Source organism: Odontesthes bonariensis, chromosome 21 (genome assembly GCF_027942865.1).
Source record: "Odontesthes bonariensis isolate fOdoBon6 chromosome 21, fOdoBon6.hap1, whole genome shotgun sequence".
NCBI lineage: Eukaryota > Metazoa > Chordata > Actinopteri > Atheriniformes > Atherinopsidae > Odontesthes > Odontesthes bonariensis.
The window spans coordinates 30,340,859-30,360,065 of NC_134526.1; the positions used below are offsets into that span (position 1 = coordinate 30,340,859).

At 40.1% G+C, this 19,207-nt stretch overlaps 1 protein-coding gene across 1 annotated transcript in view; it reads left to right on the top strand.

Annotated features, from left to right (window-relative positions):
* The first annotated feature begins 3,026 nt into the window (after window positions 1–3,026).
* trpm4a (transient receptor potential cation channel, subfamily M, member 4a) overlaps window positions 3,027–19,207 on the top strand; it is a 45,296-nt gene continuing 29,115 nt past the window's right edge. The window contains exons 1-4 of the mRNA XM_075454593.1: window positions 3,027–3,183; window positions 10,501–10,562; window positions 14,627–14,804; window positions 15,150–15,330. Of these exons, the coding sequence (XP_075310708.1) occupies window positions 3,100–3,183; window positions 10,501–10,562; window positions 14,627–14,804; window positions 15,150–15,330 (505 nt within the window). The 5' untranslated portion in view covers window positions 3,027–3,099. The remainder of the gene's footprint in view (window positions 3,184–10,500; window positions 10,563–14,626; window positions 14,805–15,149; window positions 15,331–19,207) is intronic.

Genomic DNA, 19,207 nt, shown 5'->3' on the forward strand with positions numbered 1-19,207 from the left:
ACACACACACACACACACACACACACACACACACACACACACACACACACACACATATATGTCTATATATATACAGTTTTTCAAGGGGTTTTTCAGTCCATTCCTTTTTTTTTAGATGTGTTTAATTTGCATACATAATAATATGTTGGCTTCATAAAAAAATATAAAAAATTACAATAATAATAATAATAATAATAATAATAATAAAAAAACGGTGGCTGTGCATTTTAATCTTCCCTAACTCTTTGCTTTAAATATAATAAGTTTCACACGAACAACTCCTCCCCCCTCCAGAGATATGGTCGTTAGATTAACTGGTGAATCTAATACTGGATGACTGACGGCTGTTGCCTTGCCAACAGAAATTATCTATGACGTTTAAACATGCATTTAAGGATAAGACCGTTTTTTTGACATTGGGCCCTTGATTTCACATTAGAACATGATGTTCTACTCACCCCTGCTTGTTGTTGAACATTTGGAGCTGTTCCGAAGATATTCGAGAGGCGTCTGGCTGCTCTCTTGAGATATTCGGCCATGAAACGGTTTCCTATGGGCAAGCTTATACAGGTACAAACTATGCTGTTTATAATTTATTAATTACTCTACACTAGCACTGATAACGTGGAGGTGCGTCGCTTACTTAAAAAAAATCCGGGTTACTGTAATTTTGAATTTTTGTCGTAAAGTGGGTGTTACTGACGTCCTCGTGGTGCTACTGCCACAGACAGCCCACAGACCTGCTGCCTATTTATTCATTCGGCTAAAATTCAAAATTAGTAACCCGGATTTTTTTAAGTAAGCGACGCACCTCCACGTTATCAGTGCTAGTGTACAGTAATTAATAAATTATAAACAGCATAGTTTGTGCCTGTATAACGTTGCCCATAGGAAACCGTTTCATGGCCGAATATCTCAAGAGAGCAGCCAGACGCCTCGCGAATATCTTCGGAACAGCTCCAAATGTTCAACAACAAGCAGGGGTGAGTAGAACATCATGCTATAATGTGAAATCAAGGGCCCAATGTCAAAAAAACGGTCTTATCCTTTAACACCACTAAAGTAAGTTTGGCTTGCTTAGGCAGTAGCCCTAACTATTGTCCCTAACCAGGGCTCTAAATGAACTTCCAGCCAATGTGGCTAGTAAGTTTCTGAAGTTACCAGCCAATCAGAATTTCCACTAGCCACATATTTTTCTGTGTAAAAAAGACAGATGAGAGCCACTGAATTAATTTGATCAATTTATTAACCAAAGCTTTAAATTAATTTTACAGTGAAATTGGGAATGTATATCCAATTAAAAATAATTACAATAATTAAACTTATGTACATACAAAACTTATTCTAACATTTCATTACTCCTCAACCCTCACATACTATTTAGGGTCACATTTTTTGTACATAAAAAAATAAAAAAATAACTTTAAAACTGATTTATATTCATGTGAACCCTGAATCTACAAAAATGGAAATATTTAACAACTTTCTAACCATGTTTTAGTGCAGATAATGCACAAAATTAAACAAAATGTGCTGAGACTAATTATGAGGGGGATACTGTGAAATGCTTAAACAACGTCCGAGCTCTCTGAACTGTCTTCGGATCCATCTAAATCAGTTCCATTTTCCCCTTTTCTCACCAAGTGTGGCCGGCGTGTGCGCAAACTGTCACCATGCCAGATTCAATATATTCAAAATATCTTCCTCCTCCCCTCCTTTGGCAGGCATATCTTTCCTCCTCACGGCCGGCTGTCCCAACCATCGCCACATTTTGTTAGTGTTTGCGTCTGTATTTGTACCAATAACACGCTGTCAAATAATGCTCCCCCTTCTCAATGCATTCATTCACAATGATGGAGCAGAATCATCTAAATAAAGACAGAAGTGTCCCAAATACAAAAATCAAATTGTGAATGACACCCCATTTGTGCATGTTAAGCTAACTGCTTGTTAACACGATAAGTGTTTTATTACTTTGCATGTCTTCCAAAAGAGAAAATAATCAGACGCAGGGTAGCAAAACATTATGGGCGTGAAAACGAAACTTAGCAAATCGTCTCGGCGCATGCGCAAAGTAACAATTCTCGACAAGTAGGAGAAATCGGCTGAACACCGGCGTCTATCGTATTTCCAAACCAAGAGTGACCCACTCCCCTAATACGGCAGCCTCGGTGGATGCGTTCCCATAGAAACTGCGCTCGCGCGTCCCGCGCATGGACTGTATATAATAATTTCACGTCCCGCGAAATAGATGGTAAAGTTCCTCATTTATCATCGGCCTAGCCGGCTAGGTGAGTTTTTTTTAATACACGCCAAAAATAACTTTCACCCGCATTTGGCAGGTTGGCGGGTGTTAATTTAGAGCCCTGTCCCTAACGCCTATAACCATGTTTTTAGAACCTCTGTCACCATATAATGGAATGAACATCATTTTCTATTTACTCTCCATTGTGACCTTGCACACAAACGTCTGGGTGTTATAGTGTTTGGCCATCACTTGGGGGCAGCCTTTGAGCTGTGGGCTGCTTTTGGCCGTTTAAACGCTGTTACTGTTCTTTAGCTTTACTTGGCTGTGCAAAACAAAGAAGTCAAATTGGACAAAGGTCTAGTTTAGGACTGAGTGAAACTACGTGTTAAAAAAATTTGAATCATTTTGTTCATCGCAGCCGTTGTCATTCCCCCCTGTGCTTCTTTGAAATTGTTTAAAAATAATCAATATGTTATGGTGAGGTCAGTGATTGAAAGAAGGCATAAAACATTTTTCAAAGCAAACTTTTTGGTTACTGCTGTAACTTGGTAACGTTAAAAATAACTGAATATTACTTAGATGGGATGTTACATTTTTTTCTGGATTTGATTGAACTGAGATCTTCGTATCTTAGTTCTTTTCTTGCTATAAAAGACTAATTGTGTTGCGAGAAATGGGCTGGGCACCCCTAAAGACCAGATCCTAAAATCGCCCCTGGTTAACTGTCATCCTGCCTCTACCAGCAGTCCCGCCCCACGGAGTCGGCGGCACACGACTTTCATACGGACGGAGATTGGAGATGTGGGTGGAGCTGCTGGGTAAACACAACTGACTCCGGGCTCTGCGCCCAGATGAGACAGATGCAGCGCGGAATGGACAAAGTGGAGAGAGACGGAGGGGTCGGAAGGGCTGGGAGCCAAAAAGAGAAAGACCAGGTAAACGCTCAGAACTTCAGAACATGTTCCTGTTTAAGTTTCACATTAACGGATATTACTGACTTTTGTTTCGGTAATCTTGTTTTACTTCCTTTGTATTGTGCATTGTTCACAGTTTTTTTTTTTGGCTTTGTTGATGAAGTGCTTTTCCTGCCTTTTCCAAGTCAAAGTCGTGACAATGACGTGATTTAAGGGGAAAGGGTTCCTTCATAGGGGCGATTTGTGCGACGCACTACTAAACATGGAGGTTTTTCTTTTTGTTTTTTTAATCTAGTTGCTAAGGCGGGACTGATCTGATGTAGACAAACCGGTTTTAGTCATTGTCCATTCAGATTAAGGTTGCGCTTGGTGTTGCCGCACCCATTTGGGGCGATTTCTGTCAGGGTCGAATGTGCATCAGGAAGCTCCCATTGAAAATGAATGGTATGTCAGTTTTTAAAAAAAATCCTGCTCCCATTACATTTTCTATCAGGGTTTACGTGCTCGCACAAACGACACAGAAATCTCACATAAGTAAGCTGCACTTAACCATGTTTGACAACTGGTTATGCTTTTCTAAGTCATATTTTCCAAAACTTCAATAAACACTTGACTTGGATTTATATGCTGTCATTTTAATTACATTCTTTAGAATGAAAATTGAATGAATCTTATCATTAAGAGCTTATGTGTTTACTTATTTCATAGAATCCTGGAACAATATGAGGAAAATAAATAAATAATGGTTAAGGTGTAATATTAACTGATTGGCAAATTATGCAAAAAATAACAAAAAATTATTAAAAATTATTACAATAAATTATGCTACCTAGACAAAAATACCTCAGTCCTATGGGATTTTATTGTACTTATGGACATAACGGGGGGAAATTGCAGTCACTTTAGTTATTTGGCAGACCAAATAACCCCTCGACTCTGCGTTGTGTTTATTTAAGGAAGACGAGGAGTTTCTGGACGATTCGACATTTTATTTCCTGTGTGGGAACATAACAGGTTTGCATCAGTGCAATCGGTTCAGCATCACACAGCACACTCTGATGCAGCTTTCACAGGCTGGAAATTGCACTACCTAAAAAAACGTCAGGAGCCGCCACTGAAGATATCTCATTATGTTCACCTCTAACAAAAGAAAGACTGCCTATATATCTAACCCATAAGCCAACCTAAAGTTTACTTCACCCAGGACATAAAGGCAATGCTCCTAAAATGAAAGCAACACTGGAGAAGTTTGTGAACATCAAAACTCCATTTGACTTCCATTGACTTTGTTATGCACAGTTATTCCCAGGAACTGCCCCAGGGTGGCGGGGGCTGAGATATGCAGTCCAGAACTGTGATTTCCAGCCCTGCCCCACGTGTTTTCCTTGACTTTTCTGTGGGCTTTTGATGGTGTCTTTGGGGCTTCTTTAACGTGATAACAAACTCACGTGAGTTTCTGAACATGTGCAGAGGTCCATTTCACGAAGCAGGTTTAGTGAAAACTAGTGAAATGAGGGAAACTCTGAGTTTATTAACCCTGAAATGAGGGAAACTCTGAGTTTTCCGTTTCACAAAGGGAGGTAACTTAACCTCTCGGTCAGTTACAGAGAGTGACAGACTCTCAGGACCAGGTTTTATTCAAGAAACCTGGAGTTTCTCTCTGTCTCCGCCCTCTTTCAGCCACACACAACATTTGATTTCCTCATTCATTCAGTCAGTAGAGCGAGTTCTTCTACTTCTAGAAGTCCATTAGGCACAGTAGGAGGCAACTTTTTTCACCAGCATGAACATGTCCTTTTGTCAACAATCCTGTGGATGAAGGTGCAGCATTATTGTGCAGAGAATTAAATATTCGTCAGGAGATGGTTATCAGACCGCACATAGATGTTTTAGCATTTCTAGACAATTATCTTATTGAGTGGCACCATCAGAATTTTGTTGGGACAAAAGAAAAAAAGACATAAAAGACAAATAAATATTTGTATGAATAGGCTTAAAAAAGATATATATAGGCCTATTATATTTTATAAAGACACTCGTGTCTTGGGGGTGGATTCCCTCCAGGGACTCCCTCAGCCACTGCCCTCCCGTTAGAGGTGGCGGTGCTGGGCACCACCCGTTTTACGGGCATCTGCCTTTTTCTGTTGGCTCAGTAGAAGTCTGTGTTAGTTTAAATAGGCTTAATTATTTAACAGAACATGATATAGATGAGAAAACATAGTTTATGTGTGTGAAAACAGCATTATGTTGGGGATAAAATAACTGCACAGTCAAATAGCCTCTTAATATTTACTTTACAGTGTAAAACATGATCAAAATGAGGTACCTCCATGCCGAGGTCTCACCTGTTTGAACAATGTTTTTATATTTCATCTTAAGTTGCTGCCAAATGCGCTTCTCCCCCGCAGGACTGCACCTAAATGAAATAAATGAATGGGCTACCATTCAAGCAGTTTCCCTGTAATATTATTGTGATTGCAAAGGACTACATTTAAACTTACACTTTTGCTGCTGCAGCAGTGTTGAACTTATTTCTGAAAACGTATTGAAACTCGCCGTATGAGCGCATTAATTAAGATTTCCAGTTCGTGGTTGGTGAAAAACGTAGCCCCTCCTCTTCCCCGTTGCCATGGTGACTCGTCGTATCGGGGCTCCAATGATGCGGGCTTTTTAAAGTTGTGGTGCACGCGCTAAACTCAAGGTGAACTTACTCAGAGTTGATTAAACTCACTCAAATCAGTGTGTCTGGAACCAAAAACTCAGAGTTTTCTATCTCAGAGTAGATCTCAGAGTTCAGGAACAGACTCAGAGTTGGTTGAACCTGCTTTGTGAAACGGACCCCAGGACTCACCTCGGGATTTATTTGTATGGCATTGGTGTTACATCCCACAGCTGTATGGGGGAGCGAAATAGAAAAAAAAGTCCAAAATTCTCTAATATAACTTTAAGAGAGTAAATTGGTGCACTTATTGTCATGAACTGTGGGTGAGTAGGATAGTGAGGTAAAATCAAAGAAAAAAAAAATATATAAAACAATGAAGAGGATTTATAGCATTATGCTTTAAAATGATTTAAAAATCCGAGACCATGGTCTTCGGCCGGAAAAGGGTGGAATGCTCTCCGGGTCGGGAATGAGATCCTTCCCCAAGTGGAGGAGTTCAAGTATTTCGGGATCTTGTTCACGAGTGGGGGACGAATGGAGCAGGAGATTGACAGACGGATCGGTGCGGCGTCTGCAGTGATGCGGGCTCTGCACCGGCCCGTCGTGGTGAAGAAGGAGCTGAGCCAGAAGGCGAAGCTCTCGATTTACCGGTCAGTCTATGTTCCTACCCTCACCTATGGTCACGAGCTGTGGGTAGTGACCGAAAGAACGAGATCGCGAATACAAGCGGCCGAAATGAGTTTCCTCCGCAGGGTGTCTGGGCTCTCCCTTAGAGATAGAGTGAGAAGCTCGGTCATCCGGGAGGGGCTCGGAGTAGAACCGCTGCTCCTCCGCATCGAGAGGAGTCAGATGAGGTGGCTCGGGCATCTAGTGAGAATGCCTCCTGGACGCCTCCCCGGTGAGGTGTTCCGGGCCCGTCCCACTGGGAGGAGGCCCCGGGGAAGACCCAGGACACGTTGGAGAGACTATGTTTCTCGGCTGGCCTGGGAACGCCTCGGGGTCCCCCCAGAAGAGCTGGAGGAAGTGGCCGGGGACAGGGACATCTGGGTCTCTCTGCTCAGGCTGCTGCCCCCGCGACCCGATCCCCGGACCAGCGGAAGATAATGGATGGATGGATGGATGATTTAAAGGAACTCAACCATAAGCACACGGAAAGAGAAATGTTTTTAACCTGGATTTAAAAGTGTTGAGACTCTTTTGGGGGAGTGCAGTCAGAAGACCGTTACAGTAGTCAAGTCTGCTGGAGATGAAAGCATGAATCAGCTTCTCCTGATCTGGTTGGGACATGAAACCCTTAATTATCGAAATGTTCTTAAGTTGATAAAAGGCTGATTTGGTGACGGATTTGATATGATTGTTGAAGGTCAGGTCTGAATCTATCAGCACGCCGAGGTTCCGGACTTGGTGCTTAGGTTCTAGAGACAGTGACTCAATATGTTTACTGACAGCAAACGTCTTCTCTTTGTTGCCAAACACAATGACCTCAGTTTTTTCTTGATTTAACTGAAGGAAATGTTGGTTCATCCACTTTTTGACTTGCTCTAAGCAGTCGCACAATGACTTTATAGGACTGCAGTCATCTAGAGGCAGAGCGAGATGTAAAGAGTTTTCTGTTGCTTAGTCTACTACTTCAAGCAATTTGGTGGCAGTCAACAGAATGGAAAACATATTGTGACATCATCCTCTGTGCATGTACAAACACAGACAGATCTCATTTGAATTTTTACAGATTTTGCCAAAGTTACTTTGTTCAGCTTTGTTTTTCGTGTGTCTTCTTGTTTTGGGAGACTGATTATTTACTTGTGACTAATTATTAATCAATTACGGTAGTTTGCCATAGATTGGATTAAGAATAAGTCACAAAATAGTGTGAAAAAATAAAGCTGAAGTGGTAGGACAGAGATGTACAGAGATTGTGGAGATGTTAAATAGCAGCATAATAAAACTAACAGTATGACACTGTCAGTGACGCGCGGGTCGATGAAAAAACATCCCGCAACCGACCGCTTTTTCCACTAACCCGCCCGTTAACTCAGACCTCAAGAAATATTTATGAAAAAATGTTAACCCGACCCGCTTCCCGACCCGCTTTTAAAAAAAAGTAGCCAATGGTCTTAATGAACATCCTAGCGTCACACACAACGGACCTCATATAGCCTACCTGCATTCATTTTTAAGGTGTTATGGTCTGTTTACTCTTTAGCTTCCCGGTTTTATTGGCAGCTCGTTCATGCTCGAACTATTTTCTTAGCGGTGGCGGAGTAATATCAACGAACATCCAGTACAAATTGTCAAATAAAACACGACAGAACCAACTTTTCGTAACAAAATGTGATATGGATTACCAGTGCACACCAGTAACCACTCCGGTTACTAACAGCAGGTTTTACAATGAGGCAAATGACGCTAACATGATAGTTAGCAGTGTTAGCCGAGGCCATGCTAACGTTGCTAACGTTGCTGCTGGTTTCAGATTCACCGACGTTAGTCCGGAGCGGATCAAAAACGCGACATTTATTCATAGTCATTGCATGTTGGTAGTATTTCCTCCCTTTGGTGAAATATTCACTTTTCAAGTTGCAAGTCTTATTTAGGGATGTGTAATCAAACTTTCGAGCGTTTGTACCGCTTGGGCGCCATGTCTACTGCTAGCTGGACTGGACTCGCGACGCAACGTTGCGTGGTGACGTCATTCGCGCCCACTGGAATTGATAAGGGAATCAAAATCGCCAAACTATTCCAAGGAATTGAAACACTGGGAACTGGTTCTCAACAAGAACCGGTTCTCGATTCCCATCCCTAGTCAGCCGACTGCCTTCCACTGATTGGGCGATGAATGTCGTCACTGGAAGCGTCATAACGCGGATAATAAAACCTAGCGTTAGCAACCGTTAGCTTACCTCCAAACGTCGTCTGTTTGAAGCTCGTAACGAAACTCTCCGGTACTTTTCAATACTGTTTTGTCTGGCGGCCAGGAGTCGTCTGGCTCTTGCCTTCTGTGCGACAAAATGCCACAGGGTGAGCAGCAACACGCGCAGCTGTGTTACGACGACCCCGCCCACGTCGAGGAGGCACGAAGTATACTCGTTTGTAATGGAAACACAATCAATTCGAGCCTTGGTGAGCCGTGTAGAGCTAGTGGAAAAGCGCCATTAGAGTGCTTTCACACCAGGATATTCTGAGGGACTCGGTTTGATTGTGCAGGGAATGCCAAAACAAATCACACTTTGAATTAGTTCACTTTCACACTGCACTTTTTAAAGTGGACCAAACTGCCAGGACAACGTCACACAGTTCCAACAACTCCAAACGAGCACTGACCAGGAAGGGAAAAAGCATGGGGAAGAAGAAAACCCGGCTCGTCGATTGGCCAGGACCCACACCCTTCAGCCGGCTTGTTCACAACAAAAGCAAATAATGGAGCAACACCAAATTTATGCAGACTTGGGGTTTCTGTTTTTACATTGGTGTTCAAACCTAACTGCTTTTTCACAAGAAGCTGTCCATTATAATCAGCAGGAAGGCCAGATATCCAGCATGTTGCCTCGTACATGTCACTTCCTTTCTTTGGTTCGCTGGATAATTCGTTTGCATTTCCCACTGTAAGCAAACCGAGACTCAAGTTTTCAACAGTGTATTTTTCCCTAATAATTTTAATTATAATAGATGATGGTTTTTTACAGTGCAGTTTCTCACTAAGGGCAGTTTCAGATCCAGGAATGTGCATGACAAAGGTTTGTGTATTTCAAAACAAGTCAGAAGCACATAGTTCTTTTTTCGAACATTAACTGACTACAGTATCGCTATTGGTTATGTGTTAACACTAAATTAGTGCTTTTTAAATTTATTATTTGCGACCAGATGGCAATTTCCCCTTTAAATCTCGTCCTGCGACTGGCAACCAAGTTCAAATAATTTCTTTTCACTGAAGATGTGAAAAAATGCAGTTCATTTTTTTATTTTTTATTCTAGACCTTATCCTGGACAAGCAGCTCAAAGACTAGCTCATACAAAATGTTGCTGCCAAGATTTTATGATAAATTTAGAGACGCTAAGGTATATCTGCACGTAATAATGAAATGTGATTTTTCTTTATTTTTGCCTTAATTTGGGCAAGTCTCAATGTTTAGAATTGATTATTCGTCAAAGATTAAGTTTGTATCTACTATAGAGAATGCCCCATGTTTGTAAAGTTAAGAGTTGCTTGAATTAACAGGAAGAGTGGAGTTAGGTGACCTAACTTTTGATCTTTCTAAATTGCTTTTTTTTCTATCTAAATATACGGTGTGTGGTCACACTGCTGATATCCAATCAATTTCTGGGTTTCAAATAAAGGTCTGTCTGATATGATTTCATCCTAACCAAATGTGTAATATGTCCATTTGTCCTTTTTTAATCAATAGATTGGGTGTCTGTTAAATGTGTAAATCAGTAATTAGAATAAAGGGTTAGAGAAACTGGGTGTGGTCACTTATGTTAACATGCACTCAAAAATCATGGACAAACATGTCAATAAGTAAGTCATAAATACACAACCATATGTTTCATTATGTTTCAAGCACCAAATTCAGAATTGTGTCTATCAAACAGTTATATTTTGGTCCATGGTCCATTGTATTATTCATATGCATATTTTTCTGTAATTATCCTGCCATTAAATTGTCTTTCTGTTACAGAGCTGGATTCCCAAGATCATTAAAAAACGAGTGTGCACCACTTTTGTTGAAGATACTTTAAGGTAATTTGCTTCTCTTTAAGATGTTATGGATTCTCTATACCCACTTAATCCAACTGTCGGGTCGCGGGGGGGGGGGGCTGGAGCCTATGCCGGCCGTCAATGGGCAGGAGGCAGGGTACACCCTGGACAGGCCGCCGGTCCATCACAGGACCAGACAGAGACGAACGAGACAAACAACCTCACACATGCTCACACTCACTCCTAGGGACAATTTAGAGACCCCAATTAACCTAACATGCATTTTTTTGGACGGTGAGTTGTATCTCTAATATGGTATATATGACATAATTTCATGTAACAAAATGATTAGACTGCAACAGAGACAAAGCATATAAAGCACTTTTTGTGGTATTCCTTTTGAACATTTGTGGTCTCAGTGCTTCATAACCACATCACAGCTTAGAGGCAGTGTGGTCAAATTGTCATTGCAGCACAAACGGCTAGTGGTCCTTTTTTTGCTACCACTTTCCCACAAGGCCTAGGAAAAGAGCGTACGAAAAGACAATAGGACGTCATCTATTTTTTGACTATTCGACTGGATCCTATGTCCCGGTGAGGGGCAATCATTGACTTGATGTGTCACTCACTCAGTACTGGCATGAAACTTGATGTAATCAATGCAGAGGAGGTGGCTAATTATTTTTCCTGGAACCATCTCATTAACCCAACAGGAAGGAAGCCATTTTGTTTTTTTATAATTCCAGTATTCGATTTGAGCAAACAACACCAAAGTATTTACTTGGATCATGATATTGGTATATCTAAACTAGACAAACTACAATTTCAGAACTGTTAATTTGTAAAAACGTTTCTGACTGTGTGCTGGTGGTATCCTTGCTAGTTTTGATGAAGTTGTCATAACTCAAACAAAGCAGTTCCAATGAAATCCAAACTGCACAGGTGTAATGAGAACATCCCAGTCTAAATCTAAAGGGCAATATTAACTAAATGTCTTAATGCCATCTAATGGTGGCAAAAAGTGCAATTTTTTCATACCTCCTAATTTAGTCTTTTTGAGCTTCCCTTTCAAACTTGTTGAAAATAATTTGTTAAGGCATTAATAATTCCATATATAGAACATTGTGAGGATTTGCCATATGGCATGGCCCTGGTGGTGTGGTAAAGTCTGATGTCTTGCTGTGACGCATACAGTTGTTGTAATTCACTCGTGTGGTCCAATCAGACTGAAACTTCACAAGCAGGATCAGAGCAGAAATCTGAGCAGATCTATTATTGCTTTATTCAGTAAAGTCAGTTATAACCATGTACCCACCAAGTGGCAAAAATAAATACTTTTTTCTTTCTTCTTCTTTTACCAAAGGAATGAATAATTCATTGGTCCCACAAAGTTGATCTAAGCCATTTCAAAGTTGGTCTGCTGATATTTATAGCCTTTGTGATGCTTCATATTTGAAACTTAGATTTTTCTCAAAGTGTTTTAATGGTAAATGCAGATGTTATTCTCATGTGACTTGGCAAACACAGCATCAAGTTTTTAAAAATGGCTGCATTAATCAAATGATTTCTTTTTTAAATGTCATTTGAAGGCTTTTTACTTAAACAAAGTCCTCCTAGGGATCGATATGACATTCGGTCAGTGTAATCCCAATGTTTTGCCTATTTTTAAGTATTGTACTTTAACAAAGCTCTTCTCACATCTGCAAGATATTTGGTCTGTTTGATCTTTAGAACTTCTCATTTTGAAATTGCAAAGGTTTTTATTTATTCTGAAGAATTTGTCTTTGCTAATGTGGCAAATATTGTGAGTTAAAACTTGATGTAACTTGCATATACATGGTTGGATCCTTCCCAAACTTTACATGAGGGATAAAAGTCCCAGCCTGAACACTGCTACAAATGCAATGTCACCAAGTGGCAACAGGATGTCAAATTTTTAAACTGATTACTACACGATTGATCTATCCTAGGAAGTTGACCTGAGCCCCTATAAGCTCAGTCTTGATTGTCTACACGACATTGGAAGTTTTTACAACTTACACATGCATAATCCTAACAGACCCAAACTTTGAACCATAAACTGAAGTTCCATCCTGAGCACATCTGAATGCCAACTGCCATGGTGGGAACAGGATTTAATGCTTCCAGCCTGCTTACTTGGCCAGAAAATGCTTAAAGGTAGGGTAGGAGATCCTGGATTTTGAGTCCAGCGAAGCTGCATTTTGAAAATACACAGGTAAAAAGTCCCAACCCTTTTCTTCACTTTCCCCCCGAAGGCACGCCTCTAGAGTACATGAACGCGCACGAGCACGAAGGTGCACGAGCGCTGTTCTGACAGCAAGCATCGATCGTTGCCGTATTTAGTATTTAGTATTTAGTTTATGCTAACTATACGTTTAATAATGCTAGGTGCTAGCCAAGCTGGCTCTAGTTTAGCTTCCTGCCAAGCTTCGTTCACGGAGCAGGGTACGCGCACAGGGGGAAGGAGGGGGAGGGGGAGGGAGGAGCAGATTGCAGTTTGATAGACGGCATCAGAATCCAATCATTGTGAACGGTCCGTTCACAATGATTGGATACTGTTTTTCCTAGATTGTACGTTCTAGAGGCCACTAAACTTTTCATATTTGTGACAAAACTTTTAATTAATTGGTTGCAATGAGGGTGTGAAGAGTATTTCAAGCAATATGTAAAAAAATGTTCCAGAAAAAGATCCCCTACCCTGCCTTTAAAACATTGACTATGCCTAACATGGAAAACTGACTTTTTGCCAAGTGGTGTAGCACTGTAGGCATGGTGACTGTCAATGTCCCAACATCAGACAGGAAGTTGTTCTAACTAATTCAAAGTCCTATCTTTCAAGAAACTCAAATATCCATCCATTTTCTATACCCGCTAGGGTCAAAGGGGGTCTGTAACGTCAAATAATAACAAATGTCATCTCAAGGCACTTAAAAAGTACAGTCTAATTTAAGCAAATTTTTAATCCAAGTCATTGTAATGCAGTCGTAATCCAATCAAAGCAAATTCATTAGAAATGGTTGTAACAGAACTTTTTAGGGGCTTCAATAAATTTTCAGTTTTTTAAAGGGGAACTCCGGGGCATTTGAAGCGCGTTTCCATTGCTAGAGGTTGTCAAGTACTGATAGTAGGACACAGAGAGGTGCAAATCTGCGCTCCCTGTGTGGAGATCGCGCTGTTCGCACAGCATGTCATGGGAGGCTAATACGTGGTGGCTAAGGGGCAAATGCTAACCCTTCCACGTAAAACAACAACTTGCACACAGCAGAAACGTCACACCACTTTATAAACCATCCGACAATAAAGTCACAAGCCTTACCATCAAAACCAAATGCATGGTTCTCACATTACTGGCATGGGGACGTTACAAAACAACTTTATAAACAGCATGTCACTCACCGGCTGGTTGTAGGCTCGCGCATGTGACAGCCCAAAAGAGTCGATGGACGATAATCCCATATACAAAACAATTATTTTCTCTAGAAAAACTGCTTTCAAGTATTTAAAACATTACAACAATACATGCCTAGTAATATCCACACAGGGAGCGCAGATTTGCACCTCTCTGTGTCCTACTGTCAGTATTTGACAACCTCTAGCAATGGAAACGCGCTTCAAATGCCCCGGAGTTCCCCTTTAATTTAAAAAAATAAAAATGTATGTATTTTTGTTCTCATTTCATTTCACCAACTTAGACTATTTTGTGCATATCCATCACATAAAATGAAATTTAAAAACATTTAAATTACAGGTTGGAATGTAACAAAATATGTAAAAAGCCATTGGGGGGTGAATACTTTTGCAAGCCACTGTATTTTGTTTTTGTTACACTATTGTGCTTAACAGAATATTAGAAAGTCGAAATGGATGTTGCAACTGCAGCCTTCCAAATGTTTTTTTTTTAAATATTTGTAGAGAGTGGCCATAACTAATAAGTTATAGCTGTATTGTTATCCACTCTAAACAAGATTCTGGATGTAAAAGTAATTGTATTATTTCTTCAGATATCTTTAAATGGTTCAGAAAGTTTGAGACAGCATCAACCACCGAATAAAGGTTTGTATGGGTTTGCTTGTTTTTTGTGTCAGTAATGGAGCACTCTGTCAGTGTGGTGGTATGCGAGAAGTGCATGACTCCGTGCCAACAGGAGACTACTTTGGAGCAGCTATCGTCACCCAGTGGGACAGCAGGGATCACTCGACAGAGTGTCCCACCGATGCTTTTGGAGAACTGGAGTTTGCTGGAGCTGGACGCAGACACAGCCATGTGGGTGGAACTGTTTAACATACATGCAAACGCTTGAAAAAAAAAAAGAAGCCTTTTGGTGCACTGGTCCAACCTTATAGGTAGACATCCCTGCATGAATGCTTTTCATATGTTGTAATTGGATGTTGTAAGTGACCTAGCATGGTGTGCCTAAATACTTTAAACCAGTTTTTCTGCTTACCTTGTTTTTACGCAATTCAGGCTCCATATAGATGTATAGGTTAAAAAGGAGTTATTTGCTCTGTTTGTATGGGTGCATCTCATTGTTTATCATCTGAGAGATATGATAGTCTAATTATAAATGATATTGTTCCACAATAAATGCCGTCCTCTCCACCTGTCTAGTTTTTGCGGCTTTCATGTGACACGCCACCACATATTATCCACACCCTGATGACTGCTCATTGGAACCTTCCCTCACCCAACTTGGTGGTTTCAGTGGTCGGGGGCGAAGGCCATGAGAAGATTAAACCATGGGTGAGAGATATCCTGAGAAATGGACTGGTTAAGGCTGCACAGAGCACAGGTAAGAATAACCTGTAGCCATTATTAGGTCATTATGGACCTCTATAAGTATACAATGCAGGAGTTTGATGTGTTTTTATTGTATTTAGGAATACCCGGTTGTATCAACTGACACCTGAATAATAATCAGCTTTAGCAGAAATAGCATTATTGGAACTTACAGATTTGTTGCAAATTTAGCAGGTTAAAATGTGGTAGATTAAACAATTAGTATGTTATTGTTTAAAAAGTGCAGTCTATTCAGAATCTAATGATCCGCCAATAAATTTTCACACTATGGGGGAATGTGTGCAAAATTATACAAAAAAGATTTGACAAATGCAAAAGTCCAAAAGTCCAAATGCAAAAATCCAAAAGCTCTAAATATTTTACCTCTTTTTTGACTTTTTAAAAACCCAGACGATTTGTTCTTCTACAGGTGCATAGTTTTATTTTGGGGTCCCACATTTTCAAACAGAAACACAGAAAAAGAGCAATTGGAATGGCTCTTATGCTAAATGTACAAGTGAGAGGCTCATCTCTGCACTGCAGGACAGAGAGGTTCAGGAAGGCTTTTTAACAGTGACTGCTGACATGTTTCCCTTAAATGTATTAATTTATTGATTGAAATTTTTTAATAATTATTCTAATATATAATTATTGTAGATATTTTTTTAGAAATTGAGCTACTTGACTATTTTGAATTTCCCCCACTGGGAGATGAATAAAGTATTTTTCTATTCTATTCTACTAAGGATCCACATCTTGTGCTTAGTTTTCCATTACCCTGCATTACATCAAGTTTACCACACTATAATGATTTGTTTACTTGTTTGACAATCTTTTTATGGGGCACATGTTGCTAAAACGTCTTAGGAAATGAGACATCCAGCATATAAGAAACAGAAACACTTTACCTATTATAACAGCTTTTACCAAATTTATTTAGCCGGACATTCAGCTGTTCATGAATGTTTGATTCAGTCCGTCTTTATCTTTTCTTCCACTTGATTTCTCTGAGATGTAACATCACCTCCAGGATATTAATGTTTTTTTTTTTTAAAGCTACTGATCTCTTAGTTGCAAGTGACCATTTCAGTGTGTGGGCCAACGTGAGGCTCAGTATGAGTAGGGTTGCAAAGCGGTAAATTTCCATGGGAGGTTAAGCTTGGGAATTTTGGATATATTCCATATTGGAAACTTTCCATGGGAACTAATGGGAATTTAGGAGAACTAACTGAGAATATATTATATCCAAGCATAAATATAAACAGAAGTCATAAGAAAACATCCATACAAAATGTTTTCAACAGATATTTCAACAGATTTATTTGTAAGTCGAGTAGAACATGTTAAAACTACTTGATTCATGGATGAACAAAAAAAGGAGTGTTGGGTTCAATATTACCCATCCCCTAACGCCACTCATTCAGAAATGCCCCCCCCCCCCCATCCAAAAATCTCCACAAAGTCCCATTCAGAATGTTAAATGAAAAAAGCCACTCTTCCTCCAAAACGTCCCATTAAACATGCAAATCTTCCTTCAAGCGATCCTCTGCATTTTTGCTCAGTCAATAGAGTCTTCCTGGGCCTCATCAACATCCAACTCTGAGTCTTCCTCTTCAGTGTCACTTTCCAGCCTTTATGAGGATGGCTCTGTGTCAAGCTCAAAGAGCCTTAGGTTTGCGCGAATGTGAGGGCTTTTCCACTCTCACATTTGTGAGCCTGTTGCGAACCTTAGTATGGGTGTTGCCAAACAGTGACCAGTTGCGCTCGGAGGTGGCTGATGATGGTGGGATTTGGAGGATGATGGAGGCTACAGGTGCAAGGGCCTCAGATTCAAGTCATGATTATGCTAAAATATACTTTCCTCAACTATATTTAATTTCCCTAGAAGAGCCAACCTTCAATATTGAAAATTCCCTGTTTATTCTCATAAATTCCCGTTAATTCCCTTAAATTCCCATGGAAAGTTTCCATCTTTGAAAATTCCTGGAATTTTGCAACCCAAAGTACGAGATCCACATATTGGCCCACTCTGTTACCCACTATTGTAATATCGAAGGCTAATGGGATCTACTGAACGAGCCATGAAGGTCTCTTACCTTTAAGCTTGCACGTAACCCCAGGTCAGCTTAACCAACTCTCTCACATATTCTCTCTCACAAACATAATTTCCAGTCTGTGAAAGCTGCATCAGAGTGTGCTGTGTGATGCTGAACCGATTGCACTGATGCAAACCTGTTATGTTCCCACACAGGAAATAAAATGTCCAATCGTCCAGAAACTCTTCGTCTTCCTTAAATAAACACAACGCAGAGTCGAGGGGTTATTTGGTCTGCCAAATAACCAAAGTGACTGCAATTTCCTGGGATTCTATGAAATAAGTAAACACATAAGCTCTTAATGATAGGATTCATTCAATTTTCATTCTAAAGAATGTAATTAAAATGTCGGCATATAAATCCAAGTCAAGTGTTTATTGAAGTTTTGGAAAATATGACTTAGAAAAGCATAACCAGTTGTCAAACATGGTTAAGTGCAGCTTACTTATGTGAGATTTCTCTCTTTTTTAAATATAATACTGCACCATTAACAATGAATGTGTCAATATACATTCTGCTATCATTGTCAACATTATATAAAAGATTTAAATAATTACAAGTCAATGACTGAGCACAAAAGGTTAAGTTATGTAGCTACATCAAATACTACCTCGAAAAATAGCAGGGTTGGTGGAGCCCTCGGTTTCATCTTTGCCTCGCAAGGCGAGCTCGAAAATCCTGCAAAATTCTTCCAAACTTAAGGGTACTTCTTTCAGAGACACTACTCGCCATCTCGCCATCTTCTTTGTAGAATGTTTTTTTCTTTTTTTTTTATTGAAAACCACAATGTGACAACAACAACGTAGATTGTTAATGGTTCCGCGCAACAGACAGATGACGAAAGCACGTTGTGCGTCGTTTGTGCGAGCACATAAACGCTCATAGAAAATGTATTGGGAGCAGGATTTTTGAAAAAAACTGACGTACCATTCATGTCAATGGGAGCTTCTTGGTGCAAATTCGACCCTGACAGAAATCGCCCCAAATGGGCGCAGCAACACCAGGCGCAACCTTAATCTGATTGGACAATGACATATACAACCAGTTTGCCTACAGTAGATCAGTCCCGCCAACTAGATAAAAAAAAAAAAAAACTCTGTGTTTGGGAGTGCGTCGTACAAATCGCCCCCATGGAGGAGCCGCCACTGCACCAAGGACTTTAAGTTTAGCATGTAACCAGGTAGGCACTCAAGCACATCAGTACAACACATGAATGTCCCTGACTTTTAAGACCCCTAAGCTGGCCAGAGCGCCTGTGTGAGTTTTACTCATATACCATAAACTGTTCTGCTAGAACATGACAGTTAATGCTGAGAGTCACTATGAACAAATAATTATTTAAACAATAGAAATACACTTCAAGTTTGGGTGAGTGGGATATTTAATTGTTCATCATCCAGTGTCCATTATATATTTCTGTATGCCCAGCCTTCCCGTGGGTCCCCCACAGATTTCTACATAATTTACCCCACATACTTGTTATGCAAGTGTGTGCTGGTGATCTTATCAACTCTCCTAGTAATTCTACCAGCAAACAGAAAAAAACAAACAAACACATAAGCTTTCCTGCCAGAGAAAATCAATACATTGATTTTTTTTTTTTTCATTTTTTTTTATGGTCATATGAGCAAGTGGTTCTACTACAACAACCCCACTTCCAAAAAGGTTGGGACTCTGTGGGAAGTATAAATAAAAGCACAATGCGTTGATTTGCAAATCCAATAAACAAATATTTTTTTACAATAGAATTCATCATCAAATAATGAATGAATTCATTATCATTTGATAACAAAC